The sequence below is a fragment of the Bombina bombina genome, chromosome 2, assembly GCF_027579735.1.
Source record: "Bombina bombina isolate aBomBom1 chromosome 2, aBomBom1.pri, whole genome shotgun sequence".
NCBI lineage: Eukaryota > Metazoa > Chordata > Amphibia > Anura > Bombinatoridae > Bombina > Bombina bombina.
Genome location: NC_069500.1, coordinates 984,504,625 through 984,520,172, shown reverse-complemented (window position 1 = coordinate 984,520,172; position 15,548 = coordinate 984,504,625). Strand labels below are relative to the sequence as shown.

The 15,548-nt window shown below is 41.6% G+C and overlaps 1 protein-coding gene across 1 annotated transcript in view; it reads right to left on the bottom strand.

The window, feature by feature from the left end:
* The window catches only part of TET2 (tet methylcytosine dioxygenase 2), a 277,826-nt gene that overhangs the window by 151,497 nt on the left and 110,781 nt on the right, over nt 1-15,548 (bottom strand). The window contains 1 exon segment of the mRNA XM_053703509.1: nt 9,990-12,709. Within this exon segment, the coding sequence (XP_053559484.1) occupies nt 9,990-12,672 (2,683 nt within the window). The 5' untranslated portion in view covers nt 12,673-12,709.

Below are 15,548 nucleotides of genomic sequence, written 5' to 3'. Positions count from 1 at the left end.
TTGTCTGATTGACACCTTATGAATTTGGCCTTTGCTAGTCGAGGCCAAGCCTTGAGAGCATTGAATATCGCTCTCAGTTCCAGAATGTTTATCGGGAGAAGAGATTATTCCCGAGACCATAGACCCTGAGCTTTCAGGGGTTCCCAGACCTGCGCCCCAGCCCACCAGACTGGCGTCGGTCGTGACAATGACCCACTCTGGTCTGCGGAAGCTCATTCCCTGTGACAGGTTGTCCAGGGTCAGCCACCAACGGAGTGAATCTCTGGTCCTATGATCTACTTGGATCGTCGGAGACAAGTCTGTATAATCCCCATTCCACTGTCTGAGCATGCACAGTTGTAATGGTCTTAGATGAATTCGTGCAAAAGGAACTATGTCCATTGCCGCAACCATCAAACCTATTACTTCCATGCACTGCACTATGGAAGGAAGAAGAACAGAATGAAGTACCTGACAAGAGCTTAGAAGTTTGATTTTCTGGCCTCTGTCAGAAAAATCTTCATTTCTAAGGAAACTATTATTGTTCCCAAGAAGGGAACTCTTGTTGACGGGGACAGAGAACTCTTTTCTATGTTCACTTTCCACCTGTGAGATCTGAGAAAGGCTAGGACAATGTCCGTATGAGCCCTTGCTTTTGACAGAGACGACACTTGAATCAGGATGTCGTCCAAGTAAGGTACTACTGCAATGCCCCTTGGTCTTAGCACCGCTAGAAGGGACCCTAGTACCTTTGTGAAAATCCTTGGAGCAGTGGCTAATCCGAATGGAAGTGCCACAAACTGGTAATGCTTGTCCAGAAAGGCGAACCTTAGGAACCGAAGATGTTCCTTGTGGATAGGAATATGTAGGTACGCATCCTTTAAATCCACCGTGGTCATGAATTGACCTTCCTGGATGGTAGGAAGGATCGTTCGAATGGTTTCCATTTTGAACGATGAAACCCTTAGAAACTTGTTTAGAATCTTGAGATCTAAAATTGGTCTGAATGTTCCCTCTTTTTTGGGAACTATGAACAGGTTGGAGTAAAACCCCATCCCTTGTTCTCCTAATGGAACAGGATGAATCACTCCCATTCTTGACAGGTCTTCTACACAATGTAAGAATGCCTGTCCTTTTATTTGGTTCGAAGATAATTGAGACCTGTGGAACCTTCCCCTTGGGGGTAGTTCCCTGAATTCCAGGAGATAACCTTGAGAAACTATTTCTAGCGCCCAAGGATCCTGAATATCTCTTGCCCAAGCCTGAGCAAAGAGAGAAAGTCTGCCCCCCTCCAGATCCGGTCCCGGATCGGGGGCCAACACTTCATGCTGTTTTGGTAGCAGTGGCAGGTTTCTTGGCCTGCTTACCCTTGTTCCAGCCTTGCATCGGTCTCCAGGCTGGCTTGGTTTAAGAAGTATTACCCTCTTACTTAGAGGATGTAGAATTTGAGGCTGGTCCGTTTCTGCGAAAGGGACGAAAATTTGGCTTATTTTTAGCCTTAAAAGACCTATCCTGAGGAAGGGCGTGGCCCTTTCCCCCAGTGATGTCTGAAATAATCTCTTTCAAGTCAGGGCCAAACAGTGTTTTACCCTTGAAAGAGATGTTAAGCAATTTGGTCTTGGAGGACACATCCGCTGACCAAGACTTTAGCCAAAGCGCTCTGCGCGCCACGATAGCAAACCCTGAATTATTCGCCGCTAATCTAGCTAATTGCAAAGCGGCATCTAAAATAAAAGAGTTAGCCAAATTAAGTGCTTGAACTCTGTTCATAACCTCCTCATACGAAGATTCTTTATTGAGCGACTTTTCTAGTTCTTCGAACCAGAAACACGCAGCTGTAGTGACAGGAACAATGCATGAAATTGGTTGTAGAAGGTAACCTTGCTGAACAAACATCTTTTTAAGCAAACCCTCTAACTTTTTATCCATAGGATCTTGAAAACACAACTATCTTCTATAGGAATAGTAGTGCGTTTGTTTAGAGTAGAAACCGCCCCCTCGACCTTGGGGACTGTCTGCCATAAGTCCTTTCTGGGGTCGACTATAGGAAATAATTTCTTAAATATAGGTGGAGGAACAAAAGGTATGCCGGGCCTTTACCACTCCTTATTTACTATGTCCGCCACCCGCTTGGGTATAGGAAAAGCATCAGGGGACACCGGAACCTCTAGGATGTCCATCTCCTTAAGTAGTGCGTGGAGATGTTCTAATTTAAATTTAAATGTTACAACATCAGGTTCAGCTTGTTGAGAAATTTTCCCTGAATCTGAAATTTCTCCCTCAGACAAAACCTCCCTCCTGGCCCCTTCAGATTGGTGTGAGGGCATGTCAGAACAGTTATCATCAGCGTCCTCTTGCTCTTCAGTGTTTAAAACAGAGCAATCGCGCTTTCTCCGATAAGTAGGCATTTTGGATAAAATGTTTGCAATAGAATTATCCATTACAGCCGTTAATTGTTGCATGGTAATAAGTATTGGCGCACTAGATGTACTAGGGGCCTCTTGTGTGGGCAAAACTGGTGTAGACACAGAAGGGGATGATGCAGTACCATGCTTACTCCCCTCATTTGAGGAATCATCATGGGCAATATCATTATCTATGGCATTATGGTCCCTACTTTGTTTGGACACTATGACACAATTATCACATATATTTAAATGGGGAGAAACCTTGGCTTTCATACATATAGAACATCGTTATCTGATGGTTCAGACATGTTAAACAGGCTTAAACTTGTCAACAAAGCACAAAAAACGTTTTACAATAAAACCGTTACTGTCACTTTAAATTTTAAACTGGACACACTTTATTACTGAATATGTGAAAAAGTATGAAGGAATTGTTCAAAATTCACCAAAATTTTTTAAAGCCTTAAAAGTATTGCACACCAAATTTGAAAGCTTTAACCCTTAAAATAACGGAACCGGAGCCGTTTTTACATTTAACCCCTATACAGTCCCAGGTATCTGCTTTGCTGAGACCCAACCAAGCCCAGAGGGGAATACGATACCAAATGATGCCTTCTATAAGCTTTTTCAGTGGTTCTTAGCTCCTCACACATGCATCTGCATGCCTTGCTTTCCAAAAACAACTGCGCATTAGTGGCGCGAAAATGAGGCTCTGCCTATGACTAGAAAAGGCCCCCAGTGAAAAAGGTGTCCAATACAGTGCCTGCCGTTTTTTTAAAACAATCCCCAAGATTATAATAACTATTAATAGTTATAATCTGCCAAATATGCTTAGTAAAGTAATCGTTTTAGCCCAGAAAAATGTCTACCAGTTTTTTAAGCCCTAATGAAGCCCTTTATTCTTATACTAAACTAAGAAAATGGCTTACCGGTTCCCATAGGGAAAATGACAGCTTCCAGCATTACCAAGTCTTGTTAGAAATGTGTCATACCTCAAGCAGCAAAAGTCTGCTCACTGTTTCCCCCAACTGAAGTTAATTCATCTCAACAGTCCTGTGTGGAAACAGCCATCGATTTTAGTAACGGTTGCTAAAATCATTTTCCTCTTACAAACAGAAATCTTCATCTCTTTTCTGTTTCAGAGTAAATAGTACATACCAGCACTATTTTAAAATAACAAACTCTTGATTGAAGAATAAAACTACATTTAAACACCAAAAAAAAACTCTTAGCCATCTCCGTGGAGATGTTGCCTGTGCAACGGCAAAGAGAATGACTGGGGTAGGCGGAGCCTGGGAGGGACTATATGGCCAGCTTTGCTGGGCTCTTTGCCATTTCCTGTTGGGGAGGAGAATATCCCACAAGTAAGGATGACGCCGTGGACCGGACACACCTATGTTGGAGAAATATAATTTATGCTTACCTGATAAATTCATTTCTCCTGTAGTGTAGTCAGTCCACGGGTCATCCATTACTTATGGGATTATATCTCCTCCCTAACAGGAAGTGCAAGAGGATCACCCAAGCAGAGCTGCTATATAGCTCCTCCCCTCTACGTCATATCCAGTCATTCGACCAAAACCATACGAGAAAGGAGAAACTATAGGGTGCAGTGGTGACTGGAGTTTAATTAAAATTTAGACCTGCCGTAAAAAACAGGGCGGGCCGTGGACTGACTACACTACAGGAGAAATGAATTTATCAGGTAAGCATAAATTATATTTTCTCCTGTTAAGTGTAGTCAGTCCACGGGTCATCCATTACTTATGGGATACCAATACCAAAGCTAAAAGTACACGGATGACGGGAGGGACAGGCAGGATCTTTACACGGAAGGAACCACTGCCTGTAGAACCTTTCTCCCAAAAACAGCCTCCGAAGAAGCAAAAGTGTCAAATTTGTAAAATTTTGAAAAAGTGTGAAGTGAAGACCAAGTTGCAGCCTTGCAAATCTGTTCAACAGAGGCCTCATTCTTAAAGGCCCAAGTGGAAGCCACAGCTCTAGTAGAATGAGCTGTAATCCTTTCAGGAGGCTGCTGTCCAGCAGTCTCATAGGCTAAACGTATTATGCTACGAAGCCAAAAAGAGAGAGAGGTAGCCGAAGCTTTTTGACCTCTCCTCTGTCCAGAATAAACGACAAACAGGGAAGAAGTTTGACGAAAATCTTTAGTTGCCTGCAAATAAAATTTCAGGGCACGGACGACGTCCAGATTGTGCAAAAGTCGTTCCTTCTTTGAAGAAGAGTTAGGGCACAATGATGGAACAACAATCTCTTGATTGATATTCTTGTTAGTGACTACCTTAGGTAAGAACCCAGGTTTAGTACGCAGAACTACCTTGTCTGAATGAAAAATCAGATAAGGAGAATCACAATGTAAGGCCGATAACTCAGAGACTCTTCGAGCCGAGGAAATAGCCATTAAAAACAGAACTTTCCAAGATAACAGCTTGATATCGATGGAATGAAGGGGTTCAAACGGAACACCTTGCAGAACGTTAAGAACTAAGTTTAAGCTCCACGACGGAGCAACAGTCTTAAACACAGGCTTAATCCTAGTCAAAGCCTGACAAAAAGCCTGAACGTCTGGAACTTCTGCCAGACGTTTGTGTAAAAGGATAGACAAAGCTGAAATCTGTCCCTTTAACGAACTAGCAGATAAACCCTTTTCTAAACCTTCTTGTAGAAAAGACAATATCCTAGGAATCCTAACCTTACTCCATGAGTAACTCTTGGATTCGCACCAATATAAGTATTTACGCCATATTTTATGGTAAATTTTCCTGGTAACAGGTTTCCTAGCCTGTATTAAGGTATCAATCACTGACTCCGAGAATCCACGCTTTGTTAGAATCAAGCGTTCAATCTCCATGCAGTCAGCCTCAGAGAAATTAGATTTGGATGTTTGAAAGGACCCTGAATCAGAAGGTCCTGTCTCAGAGGCAGAGACCATGGTGGACAGGACGACATGTCCACTAGATCTGCATACCAGGTCCTGCGTGGCCACGCAGGCGCTATTAGAATCACTGATGCTCTCTCCTGTTTGATCCTGGCAATCAATCGAGGAAGCATCGGGAAAGGTGGAAACACATAAGCCATGTTGAAGACCCAAGGTGCTGTCAGAGCATCTATCAGTACCGCTCCCGGGTCCCTGGACCTGGATCCGTAACAAGGAAGCTTGGCGTTCTGGCGAGACGCCATGAGATCCAGATCTGGTTTGCCCCAAAGATGAAGCAGTTGGGCAAAGACCTCCGGATGAAGTTCCCACTCCCCCGGATGAAAGGTCTGGCGACTTAGAAAATCCGCCTCCCAGTTCTCCACGCCTGGGATGTGGATCGCTGACAGGTGGCAAGAGTGAGACTCTGCCCAGCGAATTATCTTTGAGACTTCCATCATCGCTAGGGAACTCCTTGTTCCTCCTTGATGGATGATGTAAGCCACAGTCGTGATGTTGTCCGACTGAAACCTGATGAACCTCAGAGTTGCTAACTGAGGCCAAGCCAGAAGAGCATTGAAAATTGCTCTTAATTCCAGAATGTTTATTGGAAGGAGTCTCTCCTCCTGAGTCCATGATCCCTGAGCCTTCAGGGAATTCCAGACTGCGCCCCAACCTAGAAGGCTGGCGTCCGTTGTTACAATCGTCCAATCTGGCCTGCGGAAGGGCATCCCCTTGGACAGATGTGGCCGAGAAAGCCACCATAGAAGAGAATCTCTGGTCTCTTGATCCAGATTTAGCAGAGGGGACAAATCTGAGTAATCCCCATTCCACTGACTTAGCATGCACAATTGCAGCGGTCTGAGATGCAGGCGCGCAAATGGTACTATGTCCATTGCCGCTACCATTAAGCCGATTACCTCCATGCACTGAGCCACTGATGGTTGTTGAATGGAATGAAGGACACGGCAAGCATTTAGAAGTTTTGATAACCTGTCCTCCGTCAGGTAAATTTTCATTTCTACAGAATCTATAAGAGTACCTAGAAAGGGAACTCTTGTGAGTGGCAATAGAGAACTCTTTTCTACGTTCACCTTCCACCCATGCGACCTTAGAAATGCCAGAACTAACTCTGTATGAGACTTGGCAGTTTGGAAACTTGACGCTTGTATCAGAATGTCGTCTAGGTACAGAGCTACCGCTATGCCTCGCGGTCTTAGTACCGCCAGAAGAGAGCCCAGAACCTTTGTAAAGATTCTTGGAGCCGTAGCTAACCCGAATGGAAGAGCTACAAACTGGTAATGCCTGTTTAGGAAGGCAAATCTTAGATACCGGTAATGATCCTTGTGAATCGGTATGTGAAGGTAGGCATCCTTTAAATCCACTGTGGTCATGTACTGACCCTCTTGGATCATGGGTAAGATGGTTCGAATAGTTTCCATTTTGAACGATGGAACTCTTAGGAATTTGTTTAGGATCTTTAAGTCCAAGATTGGTCTGAAGGTTCCCTCTTTTTTGGGAACCACAAACAGATTTGAATAGAATCCTTGCCCGTGTTCCGACCGCGGAACTGGGTGGATCACTCCCATTAGTAAGAGGTCTTGTACACAGCGTAGAAACGCCTCTTTCTTTATCTGGTTTGCTGATAACCTTGAAAGATGAAATCTCCCTTGTGGAGGAGAAGCTTTGAAGTCCAGAAGATATCCCTGAGATATGATCTCCAACGCCCAGGGATTCTGGACATCTCTTGCCCAAGCCTGGGCGAAGAGAGAAAGTCTGCCCCCCACTAGATCCGTTTCCGGATCGGGGGCCCTCACTTCATGCTGTCTTAGGGGCAGCAGCAGGTTTTCTGGCCTGCTTGCCCTTGTTCCAGGACTGGTTAGGTTTCCAGCCCTGTCTGTAGCGAGCAACAGTTCCTTCCTGTCTTGGAGCGGAGGAAGTTGATGCTGCTCCTGCCTTGAAGTTACGAAAGGCACGAAAATTAGACTGTTTAGCCTTTGGTTTGGCCCTGTCTTGAGGCAGGGCATGGCCCTTATCTCCAGTAATGTCAGCGATAATTTCTTTCAAGCCGGGCCCGAATAATGTCTGCCCTTTGAAAGGAATATTAAGCAATTTAGATTTAAAAGTCACATCAGCTGACCAGGATTTAAGCCACAGCGCTCTACGTGCTTGAATGGCCAATCCGGAGTTCTTAGCCGTAAGTTTGGTTAAGTGTACTACGGCATCAGAAATAAATGAATTAGTTAGCTTAAGGGCTTTAAGCTTGTTCATAATCTCATCCAATGGAGCTGTGCTAAGGGTCTCTTCCAGAGACTCAAACCAGAATGCCGCCGCAGCAGTGACAGGCGCGATGCATGCAAGGGGTTGTAATATAAAACCTTGCTGAACAAACATTTTCTTAAGGTAACCCTCTAACTTTTTATCCATTGGATCTGAAAAAGCACAGCTATCCTCCACCGGGATAGTGGTGCGCTTAGCCAGAGTAGAAACTGCTCCTTCCACCTTAGGGACCGTCTGCCATAGGTCCCGTGTGGTGGCGTCTATTGTAAACATTTTTCTAAATATAGGAGGGGGTGAAAAGGGCACACCGGGTCTATCCCACTCCTTGTTAACAATTTCTGTAAGCCTTTTAGGTATAGGAAAAACGTCAGTACACGCCGGTACCGCAAAATATTTATCCAGCCTACATACTTTCTCTGGAATTGCAACCGTGTTACAATCATTCAGAGCCGCTAATACCTCCCCTAGTAATACACGGAGGTTCTCAAGCTTAAATTTAAAATTTGAAATGTCTGAATCCAGTTTACTTGGATCAGATCCGTCACCCACAGAATGAAGCTCTCCGTCCTCATGTTCTGCAAATTGTGACGCAGTATCAGACATGGCTCTATTATTATCAGCGCACTCTGTTCTTACCCCAGAGTGATCGCGTTTACCTCTTAATTCTGGCAATTTAGATAGTACTTCAGTCATAACATTAGCCATGTCTTGCAAAGTGATTTGTATGGGCCGCCCTGATGTACTTGGTGCCACAATATCACGCACCTCCTGAGCGGGAGGCGAAGGTACTGACACGTGAGGAGAGTTAGTTGGCATAACTTCCCCCTCGTTGTCTGGTGATATTTTTTTTAACATATAAAGTTTGACTTTTATTCAAAGTAACATCTATACATTGAGTGCACAAATTTCTATTGGGCTCCACATTGGCCTTTAAACATAATGAACAAACAGATTCATGTGTGTCAGACATGTTTAAACAGACTAGCAATAACACTAGCAAGCTTGGAAAAAAACTTTTCAATAAATTTACAAGCTATATAAAAAACGCTACTGCGCTTTTAAGAAAACATAAAAATGTGACACAGTTGAATTAACAATGAACCAAATATGTTAAAACAACCAAATTTTAACAGAAAATGTATAAAGTTAGCAGAGGATTGCACCCACCAGCAAAAGGATGATTAACCCCTTAATACCCAAAACGGATAACAGTTGAAATAATAAACGTTTTTATCACAGTCAAACACACTGTCACAGGTCTGCTGTGACTGATTACCTCCCTCAAAACTAGTTTTGGAGACCCCTGGGCTCTGTAGAGACGTCCTGGATCATGGAGGAAGAAATAGGAAGACTGTGACTAAATTTCTACTGCGCAATAAAGCGCTAAAATAGGCCGCTCCCACTCATATTACAACAGTGGGGAAGCTCAGTAAACTGTTTTTATTCAGAAAAAAACGACAGCCATGTGGTAAAAATCATGCCCATAAAGTTTTATCACCAAGTACCTCAGAAAAAAACGATTAACATACCAGTAAACGTTTTAAAAATTGAAAATTATGAAGTGTTATTAATAAGCCTGCTGCTAGTCGCTTTCACTGCAGTGCAGGCTCAAATATTACTTTAATATTGACAGTATTTTCTTAGTGAAATTCCATTCCCCAGAAATACCTCAGAGTATACATACATACATATCAGCCTGATACCAGTCGCTACTACTGCATTTAAGGCTGCACTTACATTACATCGGTATTAGCAGTATTTTCTCAGTCAATTCCATTCCTTAGAAAATAATTTACTGCACATACCTCCTTGCAGGTGGGCCCTGCATGCTATCCCCTGTTCTGAAGTTACCTCACTCCTCAGAATGGCCGAGAACAGCAAGTGGATCTTAGTTACGACCGCTAAGATCATAGACAAACTCAGGTAGATTCTTCTTCTAATGCTGCCTGAGAACAAACAACACACTCCGGTGCCGTTTAAAATAACAAACTTTTGATTGAAGAAATAAAAACTAAGTTTAACACACCACAGTCCTCTCACACGTGCTATCTTTAGTTAGGTGCAAGAGAATGACTGGATATGACGTAGAGGGGAGGAGCTATATAGCAGCTCTGCTTGGGTGATCCTCTTGCACTTCCTGTTAGGGAGGAGATATAATCCCATAAGTAATGGATGACCCGTGGACTGACTACACTTAACAGGAGAAAAGGTACCTCACATGTTTTTTGGGGGGAAATTGAGGGACATTTAAAAATGAATCAGAGGTCTGATCTCTGGTTAATTTTTTGAACGCTAATTGCTGAGAATCACAACTGTATATCTTTAATTGCTTCTAAAACTATGCCCAAAATCCTAGATAAATACATTTTTCCTCAATAATTATAACTTACCTACACAACTACATGAAGGAAAATCATACTGTGTTTTTACTGGTGTATCCAAAAGGTTTTTTACAGGAGTATTTACTAGCTTTGAAGGAGATTCCAAAAAATTATTCAGAGCAGATCCTGCTGCTCTCTTAGTTGGAGTTCTTTCATTTGGAGGAATAGTTTGTAGGTCTAATTTAGAAGGATTAGTGTGTGTAGATAATATGGTGAGGGAACCTGAGGTCTCAACTTTTACATGCTTGGGAAATTTGATTGAAGACACTTGTTGATGAAACAATGATTTAACAGGATATTGCTTCATCTGTTGTTCTATTGTTTCAAGTATACTCTTTTGGTGCAAATTATCTTCTTGAACCTCTTGTTTGATTATTTTTTTCCTCGTTTTACTTTTCATTGGTGAACGTGTGCAAACATTAGATTGAGATCGTTTTTCTGATTTCGCAGATTTGCGTCCAAATGAATGCTCATGTTTTTGGAGCTCTTGTCTTTGAAGCAAGTGATGCCTCAAAGCAGCGTGCTTTGGAATACAGTCCATTTGGTTTGCAAACTGAGAATGATATCCTGATTGATCCTTTGAAAATGAAGTAGACGGATGACTTTGTGGCATGTAATTGTGGCTTGATGAACCTGGTTGGATTGCACTATCTAGGCTTGGTGTACTATGCTCTTCCTGATAATTAGGTGTATTTTGCTGTTGAGTCCTATTTATTTCATATTGTATATTGTGCAAAGCTTCTGCGTTGTGTTTGTTACTTGACTTTGCACTCAATGCCTGAATCTGACTAAAAGGCAAATTTGTGTTATTTAAATTTTCTGTCTGCAGCTGAAGAGTAAGATCATACTGTTGTTTCTGGTATTGGCACAACGACTGAGTGCCTTCTTCTAGTTTTACTTTATTAAAGTGTGGAAATCCTTTGTTTTGGTTCAATTGCAAACTTATGGATTGTTTTATGTCCTGTAACTTTTGTTGCAGCGATTGCTGTAGATTATGTTGCTCAACTTCTGAAATCTGTAAATTTAAGTGCTGTTTTAATTCTTGGTCAAATGCATGTTCCATTTGTTGCTCAGCTTTAAAGCAAAAAAGGTCAGAATTATCTTTTTGTGGATATGACTGAAATTTACTATCTAATTTTGAAGGTTGGGATAAGTGCTTTTTGGGGTTTATCTGCTGTTCAGTAGAGGCCTTCTGCAGTTGTGTCATTTTACTATTAAATGTCTTCTGCTGTTTATTATAATTCTGATTTAATATACCCTGTTTTCCTGGATATTGCTTCAACTTTGACTGGTTGTTAGCCTGGGACTCAATAAGTAACTTTAGTAAATCTTCATCAGATGTTTGCTGGAAATTTTTATTAATTTGGGTAAAATTTCGTTTTAAGTACTTATTTGTTTGCTGCATTAAGTCTTTGACCTCATTCTTGAAAGATTTTTTTTTCTCTGTTCCATTCCAATTATCTCTCCCTTTTTCTGGCATTGTTGAATCCCCTTTGAACACAAAATTCACTTTACTGTGGTCTTCAATTGACTTTCCCCTTTCAGCTGAACAGTGAAGTGCAGGTAACTCTGTGGAGGGCAGAGTAGACTTAAAACAACCATGTGACTGCAGCACAGAAGACTGTGAAGACACTCTTGTATCATGAGACTGACAAACTTCATTAGATTGTGTTGAGATTAAGAGATTGTTTTCATATGGATTTTGATTGGTTCTGTACACTTGATTTTCCCCAGAGAACATTATCTTATTAAATTGTAATTCAGAACTGGATAAAGCAGCTAGATGTTCACGGGGAGTTTGGCCAACAGATTCACGTGTGTCACAGTTGTCTACAGATAATTTATGTATATTATAATTGGGGGTCTCCTGTGTAAGAGGTTTCTGTTCTTGTATGTGAAGTGGATAGTTTCCTTGTAATACAGCTGGCTCATGGATGTCACCATTAGAAGCCTCAAAAGCCATTGTTACTGGCACTTGAGGCAGCACCGAGTTCGAGGTTTGTTGAGAATCGATCTGTCCTGAGGTATGTGATGAATGAGTTGCCTGAGAAGACAAATCATTAGTAGCATCATTAAGAGTGTTAATGGCATCCATGTGAGATGTGTTATTCTGCACTGCAATGGAAACATGATCATGATAATAATGAGAAATAGCTTTCTCCTGCAGTTCACCATGTGTGGTTTCCATGGAAGATGCAGAAACAGTAGCACCATTACGCATTGGCACTGTCTTGTTAGTTAATCCCAAGACAATGTCTTTGCTGTGGTAATTAAGGTTTTGATTCTTTTTATTTGTAACTTGGACTCCTGGTGGCTCTGGATTATCCTGTTCTAACTTACTCAGGTTATATTTAATTTCTCCATTTATCACCTCATTTTCTCTGACTTTCTTTAATGGATGGAACCCAGAAAGCAGTGGTTCACTAAGTGTGCGTTTTACTCCACCATTTTGTATATTGTTTTCATGCACAAGGTCAGAACTGGTATAATCCTGATTACTCTTTATGTGTGTTACACCATAGCTGCTTTTAACTGGTAAATATCTATCACCATTAACATGAAGATGTCGTTTTTCCATTGGTAGGTTCCCATTTTGCAGCCTGTCTGTCTTTGTTTGACAACCAAACGATGGATATAATAAGAATGGACTCAATCTATTGCCCTCATCATGATTGGTTCTCTCCTTTTCCATCTGGTCTGCTCCGGGGCCATCCACAAAGCTGCCCTACCTAAAAAAACAGAAAAAACATTATTTAGATACATGTAGAAGCAATTTTAATGTAAAAGCAAATAAAAAAATTAATTATGAATATATATATATATATATATTTACACTGCTTTCGTAATATTTCTAGTATTAAACCTTTTAGCAAACAGACAATGGGTTTGCATGAGTCATAGAAATATTTTATATATTTATGCATCTCTCTCTCTCTGCGCTTTTTAATGCTCTATTTATATATTTATATATAAAAATTAAATATATAAAAATAACAAGAGTATTGCATTGAGCAATGATACTTTTTTATTGGACTAACTATACATTTATAAGATGACAAGCTTTCGGAAGAGTGTCTTCCTTTGTCAAGTCTGAAGCAATACTGACCAATTTGATGGAATTTACAGATTATATCTTAAAACACAGGCTAAAAAGACAAAGTGTTACAGAGATCTGAATGCGACCTCTATAACACTTTGTCAATTTAGCCTGTGTTTTAAGATACAATCTGTAAATTCCATCAAATTGGTCAGTATTGCTTCAGACTTCTTGATTGATAATAAATGGCTTCAGCCAAACACTAACCATGAGTGAAAGAAAAGTTTTTGTGTTATCATTCATATTCTCTGAAAAATTGGCAAAGAAATCATAAATTCTGCCAGGGTATGTAAACATATGAGAGCACAACTGTGTGTATATATATATATATATATATATATATATATATATATATATATATATACATACATACACATATACATACACACACATACATACAGTATCTCACAAAAGTGAGTACACTGCTCACATTTTTGTAAATATTTTATTATATCTTTTCATGTGACAACACTGAATAAATGACACTTTGCTACAATGTAAAGTAGTAAATGTCTAAAGCGTTGGCAACAAAAGTGAGTACACCCCTAGGTGGAAATGTCCAAATTAGGCCCAAAGTGTCAATATTTTGTGTGGCCACCATTATTTTCCAGCACTGCCTTAACCCTCTTGGGCATGGAGTTCACCAGAGCTTCACAGGTTGCCACTGGAGTCCTCTTCCACTCTTACATGACAACATCACGGAGCTGATGGATGTTAGAGACCTTGCGCTCCCCCACCTTCCGTTTGCGGATGCCCCACAGATGCTCAATAGGGTTTAGGTCTGAATACATGCATGGCCAGTCCATCACCTTTACCCTCAGCTTCTTTAGCAAGGCAGTGGTCGTCTTGGAGGTGTGTTTGGGGTCTTTATCATGTTGGAATACTGCCCTGCGGTCCACTCGCCGAAGGGAGGGGATCATGCTCTGCTTCAGTATGTCACAGTACATGTTGGCATTCTTGGTTCCCTCAATGAACTGTAGCTCCCCAGTGCCGGCAGCACTCATGCAGGCCCAGACCATGACACTCCCCACACCATGCTTGTAGGAAAGACACACATGTCTTTGTACTCCTCACCTGGTTGCCGCCACACATGCTTGACACTATCTGAACCAAATAAGTTTATCTTGGTCTCATCGGACCACAGGTCATGGTTCCAGTAATGCATGTCCTTAGTCTGCTTGTCTTCAGCAAACTGTTTGCTGGCTTTCTTGTGCATCATCTTTAAAAGAAGCTTCCTTCTGGGACGACAGCCATGCAGACCAATTTGATGCAGTGTGCGGAGTATGGTCTGAGCAGTGACAGGCTGACCCCCCACTTTTCAATCTCTGCAGCAATGCTGGCAGTACTCATATGTGTCAGGGTGCAAGGAATCAGACTGAGACGAGAAGTGCAAAAATAATCACACCTTTATTAATAGCAAAAAATAATAAAAAGTCCACAAGTCAAATAACAAGCCAGGAGTCAAAACCAGAGCTGGTAGTCAGACGAGCCGAGTCAGGAGCCAAAGCGAATAGACAGACGAGCCGGAATCAGGAACAAGGAAAACAGAGTCAGGAACAAGCCAGGGATCAGGAACCAGGAAGGACGTCAGGCAGCCAGGTAATACACAGGAACTCTCACAAACAGGTCTGAGACAACGCAAAGGCAAAGCATACTGAACAGAGGCCCTTTAAATAATAAGTGATGACATCACAATTCTGAGACTGCATCCTGTCTCACATGGATGATGCACACCAGTCTGGCCATAAAAGGAAGTGCAGGCAATGAGCAGCATCCCCCACAATGCACCAAGTCAGGAAGAGAGGTGAGTAAAATGGCTGCCAGCAGCACATGGCAAACACAACAGGGAAAAAACCCTGCCAATATGTCTATTTCACAAAGACAACCTCTGGATATGACGCTGAGCACGTGCAATAAACTTCTTTGGTTGACCATGGCGAGGCCTGTTCTGAATTGAACCTGTCTTAAGAAACCGCTATATGGTCTTGCCCACTGTGCTGCAGCTCAGTTTCAGGGTCTTGGCAATCTTCTTATAGCCTAGGCCATCTTTATGTAGAGCAACAATTCTTTTTTTCAGATCCTCAGAGTTCTTTGCCATGAGGTGCCATGTTGAACTTCCAGTGACCAGTATGAGAGAGTGTGAGAGCTATAACACCAAATTTAACACACCTGCTCCCCATTAACACCTGAGACCTTGTACCACTAACAAGTCACATGACACCGGGGAGGGAAAATGGCCAATTGGACCCAATTTAGACATTTCCACTTAGGGTTGTACTCAATTTTGTTGCCAACAGTTTAGACATTAAAGTGAAAGTAAAGTTAACCCCATCTCTATGTATAATATCATTAAATGTTTAAAAATAATATGAGTTTCATTCATCATATTTGATATAAATCGTTATATTTCAATATATTAACTTTCTAATTTGATTTTATTTCGTTCCAAAATTCAACCTGTAAAAATTATT